The following is a 13,283-nucleotide window of genomic DNA, read 5'->3' as shown; positions in this document are numbered from 1 at the left end:
ACGATCCTGGGTCTTATGGAGGACCACAAGAGCCACGAGCATCGAAATAAAGATTTCTGTGCTTAAATAATGAATTGTAGAATAAATTTTGCATTTGTGGAGTCCAAAACGTCATCAAACAGCCCTACAGACACAAAAACATGTGAAAATATAAACAACCAGACTATCAGCAGAGATTTAAGTACTTTAAGACCTCTGTGAAAATCATTGACAGTATATATCACAGAATTTAAGGCCTTTATAATCACAGAGCATACAGAGAGGTCTGTCCAACCAATCAGAGAGCTCCTTACATCCCACGGTGTGGCTAATTTGAATAGCCGCACGATTTTTAAAATGAAGTTGTTAATCCAGCAGCTAATCCCGGAGCGAACAGGAAAGGGAAATGGATTTTGAAATGCAGTTTATTAAATTGGAATTCCAAAATGAATTTACAAATGCAGAATTTATTCTACAATTCATTATTGAAGCACAGAAATCTTTATTTCGACGCGCGTGGCTCTTGTGGTCCTCCACAGGGTCTTTTGACCCAGCGTTTTGAGTTTTAGTTTAAGCCCTTCAGGTTTTCTACGTTCATTTTTTTTCATGCCTAGGTTGTTATACTTCTTTGTTATTAGATTCCCCTTGTGTCTTACTCCCCTGCTAAGTCTCCCTTGCCCTTCATGTGTTTCATGTCTGTCTTACTTTGTCAAGTTCAGGTTGTCATGTCTGCGTCTTATGTTTCCTGTTTTATTTTGAAGAGGTCTTGTGTTCCTGTGTTCATCGTGTTCAGTTTTACTCTTCCATGTCGTTATGTCGTTGTGTTCATGTGTGTCAGCTGTTCCCCGTGTGTTCCCACTTCTTCTTAGCCTCCTGTGTGTATTTAGTCTGTGCCTTCTCATTCTTTGTCGGATCGTCTGTGTTGTTCCCATGCCAAGTCCTGCGTTCAGGTTTTCATACATCCTCATCCTCATCCTCATCATCATCATTGCAATGTTTAGAGTTTGGTTTTCTGTTTGCCAGGGTTTTTCATAGTTCGTGTTTCCTTTTGAGTTTACCCAGTTTAGGTTATTGCTTAGTTTGTGTTGTTTTCGCCCTTTTATTTTGTACTGTTCTGTCTGCTTTAATAAATGGTTCATCATCAGTTAAGTTTGAGTTTGAGAATGTCTGCACCTGGATCCACTCCACGCAGTTTGCCTTGGCAAACTGTGACAATTATAATATTATATTATATTATATTATATTATATTATATTATATTATATTATATTATATTATATTATATTATATTATATTATATTAAGATTAAGATAACCTTTATGAGTCCCACATGTGGGACATTTGTTATATTATATGATATAAAATAATTTCCCCTAGGAATCAAAGTATGCTGATTCTGATTAATATATTATAATAATTATATAATATATGTATGTTTAATGTTTCCCAAGTTTTTCATTAATGTCTAATTTTTTGGTCAACCCTTCTTCCGGTGTCACAATAGATACAAAAGTCTAACCAAAGATGGCATCAGGTTGTTGGTTGGCTGATTGATGGAAGCCTGACGATGCCACAGTGTTAAATTCACAGCACAGTTGTGTATTAATGGCATCAAATGTCTCTTTCTTGCTTTTTCTTTGGCAGTTTGCAACCAGACAGACTTGGTCTTCCTACTCGATTACTCGAGCAGCATCAACCAAAGCCAGCACACAATTATGTTAGACTTCACAGCAAGTGTGGTGGACAGCTTTAATGTCAGAAAAGAGTTTGCACATGTCGGACTTGCACAGTTCAGTGATAATCCTAAACATGAGTTTTACCTTAACACGTACAACGACAAGACGAAGCTGATTGAGCATATCCTTAACATGAACTATAACGGTGGAAACACTAATCTTGGAAAAGCCTTGGATCACATTAGGGACTACTTTCATGAATCAAATGGAGGCCGCACAGGTGTTCCCAAGAACCTGGTGTTGATCACAGATGGTAACTCTCATGATGACGTGGAGGATGCCGCAGAAGCGCTCAGGAAAATGGGGGTTACAGTATTCGCCATTGCTGTTGGAGATGTCTTTTACCTACAGCTCCTGCAGATCACTGGCACACCAGAGAAGGTCTTTGATGTCGAGAACTTCGACAGCTTGGCATCTATCAAGAAAAAGATCATTGATGAAATCTGTGACACTGTGCCTGACGACGAGCCCAAAATTGGTAAGTTGGAAAAAAGAGATGTGCATGACTAGTAATTTCATAATTAGGCGAACAGAAAATCTTTGAGTGAATCCTTTAAAAGAGAGACTAAACCAAGACAGCCAGAAGATCCAATTTCCATATTTTAAATGGTGACGTAATGTGGGGCACCATTTATAACAGCAACTGCTTTCACACCACACAGTTCAGGGGACAAGTATCCACAGCTGGACTGGCCATCGGGCATACCGGGCAACTGCCCGATGGTGATTTTTCGTTTTTATGGGCCATTTTTGTTTGTAACGGTATATAGAGTGAAAGGTGGTAGCCTATTGGTCATGATTGACTCTGGGCTGGACCAATTATAGCCAAGAAGTTTGATGCACCCTCCCCCTTGCTTGGGCAACGACTCTGAAAGCAATCTTATCGTAGACAAAGAGAAGAAAATGGTACTGAGGTGAAAAGGAAGTGATTTGTCCCGGACTTCAGCTACAATGAAAAAGACACAAAGCTGGAGTTATTCTGTCTTTGCTGCACAGCTGCCTCTTCTTCTCTCATTCTCTCCCCTCTCTCTCCTGTTTCTACTTCAATCATGAAACTGATCAATGATCAGCTGATCGGCTTTTCTCTCTCCTTTGTTTATCGCCCATTTTGCACCAGAAACAGGAAACCAGTGGATGTCGCGCTAAACAACAGCAGCACGTTCAAGCTTGATCAGCTGTTGTTAGAATTTATTTAATATTAGTTTCTAGTATCAGCTGATGTTTGCTGGAGCCACAGCTGTAAAGCTGCTGGTCATGATGTGGGTTTGGATATGTGGTGAGAGGGAAACATGAAGATGAAACCAGCAGATGGTCAAAGACAAATATCCTTTCCCTGCTTTTCTTCCCATGTTCAGATTGTACCATCGACGTTGCAATAGGATTCGACATTACTGACACGAGTGGATCCAACAACATGCTGATCAGTGACTACATCCAACACCTGGAAGAGATTGTCCATCATATTTCACATATTTCAACAGAAGAAAACTTGTGCTGCACTGGCGTCCCCCAGTCCCCGGTCAAGACCCAAATCGCCTTCCATTTGGTAGACAGTGATGGCAGGGCCTTGTATGATACAAATTTTGCAGACTTCAGTGAAGACGAGTTGAAGAAAGTCTTGAGCTGGAAGTTGTCCCAGCCGACCTACTTTAACTCTGAGCTGCTGAATTTCTACAAGGAGAAGTTCAAAACCAAATCCAAGGCTACTGTCAAGGTGAGACATGTTTAGATGAGTGCTGTCAGCGTTAATCTCGTTAAAGTGATGTTAACACCATGACTGCAGCAAATCTCTGTTAGTGAGCTAGCGCTAGTGAGCTGCACGGTGCTAACACGTTAATGAGCTAACCGCACTAACACGTTGATGCCGTGGGGTGATCTGCGGTAACTTGCTAAGGGAGATTTGCCGCTTTAATGTGGTTATGGCGTTAAAGTCATTTTAAGGAGATTAACGCTGGCAGCTCTAGTTTAGACCTTTCAGAATCCTTCAGTTCTCATTTTCACCATGAAATTATCCGAGTAACTGAATTGATATCCTGTGTTGTTAACATGCAACGGTGCTATTTTTCATCTTGTTAAAATTTAGCACATAAACTGCAGCCGTGGCTGTTGGGTAGCCAAATACTGCACACTACATTCAATTACATTAATTACTGTTACCCAGCATGAAGACTGCTAATGGTAAAGAGCTTTGTTTATAACACGGGAGTATATGGGGACTGACTCACTGCTGGAGCCTCTAGTGGACATTAGAGGAGCTGCAGTGTTTAGCGCTTCTGCTATGACTTCATCGTTCAGCCCTGAACATTACCACTTCATGAGGCATCATCCACATTAAACTGTCGGACGTGGTTTACTCTGTCGTTTAGGTCTTGATGATCTTCTCTGATGGACTCAATGAAAACGTCATGAGTCTACAGCGGGAATCAAAGCTGCTGCGAGAGTCTGGTAAAAACATGCATTTACTAAGATCACTTCATTCCCAACTTTGCTTCTGGTTTTCTCATTGTGTCATCTTTACTTTTCATTGCTCATCTTTATTGACATCCCCATGCACTTTGATCTGATGTTAGCACACAAATTATTCAGTTATTATATTAGATGTATGTGTCTAGTGTCCCATGTGTGTCCTAAAACATAAAAACGCATGCTTTAATTTTAATTCTGGGCTACGAGGAAGTCCCGTGGAGCAGAACAAGCGGAAGCACAAGAACTTTCCTAAACAACCAGGAAAAAGTGGTTTGTGTAGAATGACAGAGAGCTGAAAGAACTGAATATAATACTAGTGCAACCCCTCGGCCTCTGAGGAGACACACCTAAGATATCAATTTCCTACGTCGTCTTGTTCTCAAGTTATTACATCCGCAAGATCTTCATCAGACTTACTGTGGCTCTCAGGTCACTGAGATTCAAACTAATCAAAGATTTTAATAGAAGCAGCTATGATATCAATTTGAAGCTCGAGCTGTAGCGTTCACATCAATGCCTTTTACAGCTGAGGGGTAAGAAGCACTTGGATCACCATCAGACTGGATCCATCTAATCTACGAGGAGAAGTTACTAAATATTTCTAGACCTAATCAGTTTGCTTGATTCAGATCCAGTGGAAATGTACGTGCACTGTGTTTGTGAAGCCACGCCGTTCCAGTCTGTTGTCCTGTCTGCAGGAGTCAGCGCCCTGCTGGCCGTGGCTCTCAGGGGCACTAACCACATTCAGCTACAGAAGGTGGAGTTTGGCCGCGGATTCGGGTACACCGATCAGCTCATAATCAGCATGCCGAGCATCGGCAGCACCATATTCCAACAGATTGTAAGTCAGTCCCATTGCTCATGAGTGCGTTTCTACCTTTTCTAAATGACAAATAAAGCAAGTTTTAATCTTTAGTCTGAGTAAAAAGGAGCCACGTTCATGTTATTCATATAATGTAAAAAATGTGAGTGAATTTTATTCAGAATAACCAGTAAAGGAGTCATGAGGTGAGATGAGAGGACCCAAGTGCAAAACATGCGGGTAGGTTGAAAGAAAAGTCACGTAAGCAACAAAGAAATCAAAGGGACAATAATCCCATCAGCCATTCAGGAGGAGGCTGACGGGAGGATTGTGATTGGACCAGTTCCCTGTTTCCATTTTTCCTGCTGACATAATCGTTCCTCTTAAAGTTTATAGCGAGTAATATTTTGATGAGTCCTGATTCTCTGAAGACAAAACGTTCAGTAACCGACGTTTGCCTCTTAAAGATCTTCACAAAGATCGTGCATTGTTCATGTATGTCCTTCGCCCCCTCGTCTGACTGCAGAGCACCGTGACAGCCCGGGAATGCTGCGGAGTGATGTGCAAATGTTGGGGAGACAAAGGCCCCCGTGGTCTTCCAGGCCCACGAGGGGCAAAGGTGAGTGTGAAACCCCAACTTTACACCAGGAATGTTTCACTATAGAACACAGAGAACATATCTCACGTTTCAACTGCAAAAATTCATCATTGCATGAAACTGAGCAGCAGGCCAGAGGTCTGGACTGCAGGCGTGCTGATGCAACAGATGCATTCTGCGCTTTAGCATCATCCCACTCAAACATGAAAAACACGTCTGCACGGAGCAGCTGCTGCTCTGATACCTGTGTATAGCGTTCAGCACTGACGGAGCCTGTCCAGATGTGCCAGCTGCCAGCTCCACAGGGCGGATGCTCCCTCTCCCACAGACCCATCCACACATGGATGGGTCTGACCTGAGATCAGTTTCCACTGTGCCTCAGTCCATTTTAAACGAGCTCCTCTCTGCACGATGGAGCTTTAACCTGTTCATGTGGACGGCAGCCGGAGCTGCTCTGGTGTCCATGACACGATTGTCCAAATATCATAAACTCTAATAACTAAAATATCATTTTAATATATCACGTTACTGACCAGCTGCCACTTAATCTAATTAGTTGTGAAATGTGTCCTGAAGGCTTTTCCAGCCCTTTGCTTTCTTTCTGATGGTTCTGTTTGCTTTATAAACAGGGTGAGGAGGGAGAGCGGGGTCATCCGGGTTTCCCGGGAGAAGAAGGAGTCAGTGTAAGTGCTTCTTCTTCATCCCACCACGAGCTCTTTCCGCTGTAAATGAGACACTCGCACAATCTACATTTTCAGATTTTCAATGTAAAAATTTCCAGATTGTTTTATTTTATTCAGTTATTTGTACATAATGTTCTCTGCTTTTGCACAGTCGAGCAGCGCGTCAGCACACGTTTCACTGCGTGTAACTATGCATGTGACAAATAAAGGATCTTGAACCTGATTAAAAAACTTCAAACCTGAATTCATTTCCATTAAAAATTTTTGCTTTTAATTATTTATTTTGAATTTTCTAGTTTGTAGTTTGTGTTCTTCTTGTTAAAGTTTAAAATTCTTGTTAAAGTTCTTTTTTCCTACAATTGCCAGCTGCTTGCTCCTGTTTATGGGGGCTACCTAAAAGCAGTTGGCAATTACATTTTACTTAAATGCAAATGTATTATTGAGATAATATTCATATAACCTGATAACTGAAAGATGGACCTACAGGACGAAGCAGACTGAGAGCTCGAACCAGGTGCGCTGACTTTGCTTTTGTGTTGCAGGGCGAGCGCGGTCCTCCTGGACTTCCTGGACTTCAGGGGATCCGGGGCTGTCCTGGAAGCAGAGGACAGAAGGTACGCGATGTGTCATACCTCTGAGAGGAGCACTGCTGAAGTCTGATCATTACTCCATCACGTGGAGAAAATGACGCTGCAGTCGAACAGACGAGTTCATGGAGATGTTTTTCATGTCAGACTGTGTGACGACTGATTTTTAGCATTAACTTTTGTTCTTATCATGAAAAACAAGAGATAAGATAAGATAAAACTTTATTAATCCCTCGGGTGGGTTCCTCTGGGAAATTCGGTTTCCAAAAAAGCACAGAACCGACAGAAGTTACAGAGTTACAGAATATTATATTTATATATATATATATATAAACACCCAGCACGCCCCTGTGGGCGGTTTATCCTTCAAGCTCGGGTCCTCTACCAGAGGCCTGGGAGCTTGAGGGTCCTGCAGTATCTCAGCTGTTCCCAGGACTGCGCTCTTCTGGACAGAGATCTCCGATGTTGTTCCCGGGATCTGCTGGAGCCACTCGCCTAGCCTGGGAGTCACCGCACCTAGTGCTCCGATTACCACGGGGACCACCGTCACCTTCACCCTCCACATCCTCTCGAGCTCTTCTCTGAGCCCTTGGTATTTCTCCAGCTTCTCGTGTTCCTTCTTCCTGATATTGCTGTCATTCGGAACTGCTACGTCGATCACTACGGCCGTCTGCTTCTGTTTGTCTACCACCACTATGTCCTCTGATATGAATTGCACATTTCAAGTATGGAGTCTATTGCACCGTTGACTATTAACAAAGGTATTGTACAGTGAGGTGCAGAGGCACTACAGCTTAGTTGTTCCCCCCTCCTTTGTCCTCCTGTTTCCCCTCCCTCTCCCCTCCAGAGAGGAGTTAAACAGTCTGATGGCGTGTGGGACAAAGGAGTTTTTAAGTCTGTTGGTTCTTGTCTTGGGGAGAAGCAACCTGTCACTGAACAGACTCTTCTGGTTGTTAATGGCCGTGTGCAGAGGATGCCCAGCATTGTTCATAATGTCCATCAGTTTCTTTAATGTCCTTTTCTCTGCCACTGTCACCAGAGTGTCCAGCTTCATGCCGACCACAGAGCTAGCCTTCCTGATCAGTTTCTCCAGCCTGGATGAGTCCTTCTTTGCTGTGCTGCTCCCCCAGCACACCACAGCATAGAAAAGTACTCCAGCAACCACCGACTGGTAAAACATCCTCAGGAGCTTCCTGCAGATGTTAAAAGACCTCAGCCTCCTGAGGAAGTACAGTCGGCTTTGGGCTTTTTTATACAGGTGCTCTGTGTTGCATGACCAGTCCAGTTTGTTGTCCACCCACAGCCCGAGGTACTTGTACTTGTTGACCACCTCCACCTCCTCCCCCTCTATCTGAACCGGCAGTGGACCTTCTCTGGACCTCCCGAAGTCCACAACCAGTTCCTTAGTCTTTGAGGTGTTGAGTTGCAGGTGGTTTGTGTGACTCCATGCGACAAAGTTCCTCACCAGACTTCTGTACTCCTCTTCCTGATCATCCCAGATACACCCCATGATGGCTGTGTCATCTGCAAACTTCTGAATATGGCATAATTCAGAGTTGTAGCAGAAGTCAGAGGTGTACAGGGTGAAGAGAAGAGGGGACAGCACAGTTCCCTGTGGTGCTCCTGTGCTGCTGACCACAGTGTCAGACGTGATGTCCTTCAGCCTGACAAGTTTGTTTATAGTTTGTTATAAATATATCACACAAATATTAAATATATCAGACGTTTAATCGAATCCAAATAACTGAAAGATTCCTGTGAAGCCGGGCTGAAAAAGTCAAACATGAGCGCTTTAACCATTAAATCTGCTGTTTGTATCTGCAGGGCTACCGAGGCCTCTCAGGCAACAAGGTGAGTGACTGAGGTCTGCTGACACTGCTGCATTTACTGGAGAAGTGACAGTTTATCATAGATTGAGCAGTGAGACGTAACAGCTGATTCTGCTCCAACGCTGCAGGGGGACGACGGGGAGGATGGACTGAACGGCATCGATGGCGAGCAGGTATGAACATCTAAATGGTAAATGGTAAATGGCCTGTATTTATATAGCGCTTTACTAGTCCCTAAGGACCCCAAAGCGCTTTACATATCCAGTCATCCACCCATTCACACACACATTCACACACTGGTGATGGCAAGCTACAATGTAGCCACAGCCACCCTGGGGCGCACTGACAGAGGCGAGGCTGCCGGACACTGGCGCCACCGGGCCCTCTGACCACCACCAGTAGGCAACGGGTGAAGTGTCTTGCCCAAGGACACAACGACCGAGACTGTCCAAGCCGGGGCTCGAACCGGCAACCTTCCGATTACAAGGCGAACTCCCAACTCTTGAGCCACAATCGCCCAATCTGTGACTGAGGCCTTCTGATCACTGACGCGTTGCTAACACCGTTACTTTTTCACTAACTAGTAATCTAACTAATAATTATTTCTATTGTTAAAACAAGAAAATTACTATTTTTCAACACACAAACGGTTGAAGCTGTCTTCAGCTGCGGGGGGGGCTGATGAGGTGGCTCTTCTGTGTTGAAGCCAGAGGGGGGTTTGGTTTCCCTGATGTATAAATCCTGGCACAGTGCGCACTCCGTTACTCTGTGTCGGGCACCTGCAGGCCAGTGGACACACTGGTTTGAGTCAAGGAGGCCCTGGAGTGGCTAACATTAGCCTCAGCTAATGTTAGCTAATGTAGCTAATGACTAACATCAGCTAACATCAGCTAATGTTAGCTAATGTAGCTAATGGCTAACATCAGCTAATGTTAGCTGCTAACATTAGCTGAGGCTAATATTGTAATGATTTTTCTCCTCTTTGTGAAACAGAATGTAGCCTGACAAACATCTGGGCTGAGGACAATGTCCCACTGCTGACTGAGGCCTTTGTTCCTTGTGCTGTGTTAACACACACCTGAACACAGCTGTGACAGACATGCTGACACCTGCTGATGAGCAGTGAATTTATCATCACCTGGCTCCTGCTGTTCAATATAATCATTTGAATGCAACTGTGGATTAAATTATACATATAAATTTAAATTAGATAAATGAATTATTACATATGAAAATTATTCTTTATATTAACATTTACACATGCTGTATTATCCTAGTGATTTACAAATCATGGTAGGAGAGTATGATGGTTTATGTCACGTGACTGTGGAAGAAGAAGAGATGACGCGTTCTTCTGGTTTTGTTTGCAGGGAGAGACGGGACTCGGTGGACTGAAAGCAGAACGAGGACCTCCGGGAAACCCAGTAAACAAAAACCACTCAAAGTTTCTTTGCTTCGTGCTGCATCAGCTCTGATCGTTGTTACCTAATGAAACGATTGATCGATTTTACTGTTATTGTTTCTGTTTTCGTTTTTTTAAATGTGTTTTGACTTCAGCTCGTAAAAATGAAGCTGTGAGCTGTTGACCTCTGACCTCTGGGTAGGTTGATTGACAGGCTGAAATATCATCTTTAGGGCATCCCGGGGACAGGAGGCGAGGAGGGGCTGAAAGGACAGAAGGGACTGAGAGGAGACCCGGTGAGTTTTGGTGCTTTCATTTCAGAAAGGTCGGCAGTCACATGGACTTTTTTTCCTAATTATTTAATATGTGGGAGGAGGAGGGGGACGAGGAAGAGGAGGAGGCAGGTCAAGTTCAGGTCAATCAGACTGCTAAAGCAAAATAAACCTTTCATATTTCAGGTTTTTTGTTTTTACAAAGAAAACCTGTTTCAACAGCCTGAATATGAACAATGTCCTGAAATAATGACTCTTTAGTTTCTGCACATATTTTTATGATACAAAGATTATGGTGAAGATATTTGATCGTGTAGTTTGTCTGTGCCCGTCTGATCTGTCTAACAAATACAAATAAGCTGGGATTTATCGAGAGCTTTTCCAGCCTGGTGTGATCACACACTACATTCACTCATAAAACACTTTATTTACAACAATAATCCACAAACGTCGTGCTGTCATAAAAACCCATCACAGAACTCTGCATGTCGATGTTTTCTCAGGATGTTTTTGTGTGTTTAAACGTTTAAATGTCACTAATGTCAGTTAAAACTAGGGCTGTTCGATATAACCATATATATCGATGACGATATAAAAACGTCTATCGTTTCATTTACGCTGTCGTTTGTTTCGTGGTGTCGCAAAATAAAGTGTTTATGGCAACATTTTTTCATGGTTTTGATCACTGCAGTGGCTATATTCATTTCTTAAAGTTCTGTCTTACTCTTATATGTAATATAACCACACTACGGACGCACAAGCACCTGTTTTTATGCGTTGTCGTTTGCAACAACGACAGTAACAGCATCGCGTGTCCGCTTGTTTATGTTCCACATAAACCTTTCACAATAAAGCTCAAGATCCTGTTGAGACCTTTCAAAATAAACTGAATCGCGTGAAAGAGCAGATTATTTACAGATGAGAAGCAAAAAAGAGCCGCCAGGTGCTAAAAAATAAAGCTTAGACTCCAACGTTAGAACAGGCTTTTCCCCGCAGCACGCCGTGTAATAAATACTCACAAAGAAAACGGCGGCCGTTACAGCTTATGTCTAAAACGTGTCGTTTCATGCATCCGTTAAAACACTCGACGCACAGCTGGAAACACTTCACGCAAGTCGAGCTGCCCGAGATTCACAGACTTTACAGAAAATGTTACATTTTTGTGATTTATATCGTTATCGGACGATAAACGTCAGATATCGGGATATGAGATTGTGGTCATATCGCACAGCCCTAGTTAAAACTGTAATATCGGCTCTTTCTTCTGTCGGAAAACCCGACAGCTGATCGCAGCTGGGAAACAGCTGGAAGCTCCACTTCAAGAACCGAACACTGTTTTTGTCTGACAGGGCACCCCGGGTGTCGACAACAACAGACCAGGACCCAAAGGAGACCCCGGCAGCCCAGGGAGACCAGTAAGACACGTCCACATCTTTATGTAAAAGCTGAACGTTAGCCGCCATGATGCCACTAGTTTACCGTAAATTATCTACAGAGACTAAAGCTGATTTTCTTATCAGGCTGTAAACGTTTTTAATATGGACTGCCTCTAAAATAGCACTTGAATGCTCAGAGCACTTCGTACAACATGCCTCATTCACACAAGCACTTTTTCACTCTCTAACATTCACCCTCTGACGATGCATCAGGGAGCAGCTCGGGTTAGTATGTTGCCCAAACCTCCAGTTAGTAGATGACCTGATCTACCTCCTGATCTACAGCCAACACGAGTGTCTATGGAGACTGACTCACTGCTGCCTCTTCTGGGCATCAGAGGAACTGTGTGTTTTTGATACTAAAGTATTTGTTGGGTTTCAGGGGATGCAGAGCCTGTTGTTCACCGAGGATAGGTTTCCAGTCTGTCCCAGAGAGACACACAGTCATTCACACTCATACTCACACCTTCAGAATCACAAGTTAACCTAACGAGCATGCCTTCGGACTGTGGAAGTGAGCTGGAGGACGCGGGGCGAGCATGTGACACCCTGTCACTTTCTTTTCAGAAGAGAGGATGCCATTGGATCAGACAGTCAGTTCTGTTCTTAGCTGACAGGAGTGCGTGGTGTGGTCTTCTGCTGCAGTACACATCTGCTTCAAGTTTAATGTGTTGTGGATTTAGAGACGTTTCCTCTGACCTCTGACATCAGTGAGGTCGTTTCTCTCAGAGATCTGCTGTTAACGCTGCATGTTGTCTTTTCAGAGCTTCCTCTGTAAATGATTGTGTGGAAAGTCCCAACAGATCAGCAGAATAGTCAGACCAACCCGTCCTGTACCAACAACCATGCCACATATACACCTATATGCATTCATTTGGTGCCACGTGATTGGCTGATCAGATATGTGGCCAGTGATTGAACATGAATGTGAAGCCAATACAGAAGCATCCTAACCTGGTCGGCAGGGGGCGAGTCCTCTGGTCTGATTGGATAGAAGTCTATGACAAAAGGAGCGCTGAACACTCTTTGGTGGATTTATGGTTCCAGTTGCTAATTTAAAGTGTTTCTGAATAAAATGTGATTAATTTTACTTTTAAATCAATAAGCCCACCTGATGTACATCACAAATGAGTGAAGACTATATGAGCTGGTCCTGAGTAGCTCACTCGGGATACAACGACCAAAATGTTGAAATTACCAACCAGTGACTGACACCATGCAGCCCTGACCTTCTCTGGTGTACGGTCTGAGGAAAGCCAGGCCAAATGGTCACAATATATAATTATAATATTTTGACCAAAGTATATAATTCTGTGGATGGACGGGCAGAAGGACAGATGGCTGGATGCAGTTATCAGAATGTTTTTTAATCCACAGGGTGGTCCTGGTCCAGACGGGTACGGGGGTGACAGTGGACTAGATGGAAACCCGGTGAGATTTCTCAGAAAAATCGTTCTTCTGTTTCTCTCTAAGAGAAGCTGTTTTCATGAAGAG

The 13,283-nt window shown here is 43.4% G+C and overlaps 2 protein-coding genes across 2 annotated transcripts in view; one reads left to right on the top strand and one right to left on the bottom strand.

Annotated features, from left to right (window-relative positions):
- Positions 1-13,283, bottom strand: part of rpp25l (ribonuclease P/MRP 25 subunit-like) — a 57,469-nt gene that overhangs the window by 21,436 nt on the left and 22,750 nt on the right. The window lies entirely within an intron of this gene.
- Positions 1-13,283, top strand: part of LOC309716947 (collagen alpha-6(VI) chain-like) — a 46,199-nt gene that overhangs the window by 13,326 nt on the left and 19,590 nt on the right. Inside the window, exons 9-21 of the mRNA XM_082551086.1 lie at positions 1,623-2,192; positions 3,070-3,428; positions 4,081-4,159; positions 4,879-5,021; positions 5,509-5,601; positions 6,210-6,263; positions 6,806-6,877; positions 8,675-8,701; positions 8,808-8,852; positions 10,050-10,103; positions 10,315-10,377; positions 11,703-11,768; positions 13,167-13,220. Of these exons, the coding sequence (XP_082407212.1) occupies positions 1,623-2,192; positions 3,070-3,428; positions 4,081-4,159; positions 4,879-5,021; positions 5,509-5,601; positions 6,210-6,263; positions 6,806-6,877; positions 8,675-8,701; positions 8,808-8,852; positions 10,050-10,103; positions 10,315-10,377; positions 11,703-11,768; positions 13,167-13,220 (1,679 nt within the window). The remainder of the gene's footprint in view (positions 1-1,622; positions 2,193-3,069; positions 3,429-4,080; positions 4,160-4,878; positions 5,022-5,508; positions 5,602-6,209; positions 6,264-6,805; positions 6,878-8,674; positions 8,702-8,807; positions 8,853-10,049; positions 10,104-10,314; positions 10,378-11,702; positions 11,769-13,166; positions 13,221-13,283) is intronic.

This window comes from Aulonocara stuartgranti (genome assembly GCF_965226115.1).
Source record: "Aulonocara stuartgranti genome assembly, chromosome: 11".
NCBI classification, from domain to species: domain Eukaryota; kingdom Metazoa; phylum Chordata; class Actinopteri; order Cichliformes; family Cichlidae; genus Aulonocara; species Aulonocara stuartgranti.
Note: the sequence above shows the minus strand (reverse complement) of the source record. Positions and strands in the feature narration are given on the sequence as shown.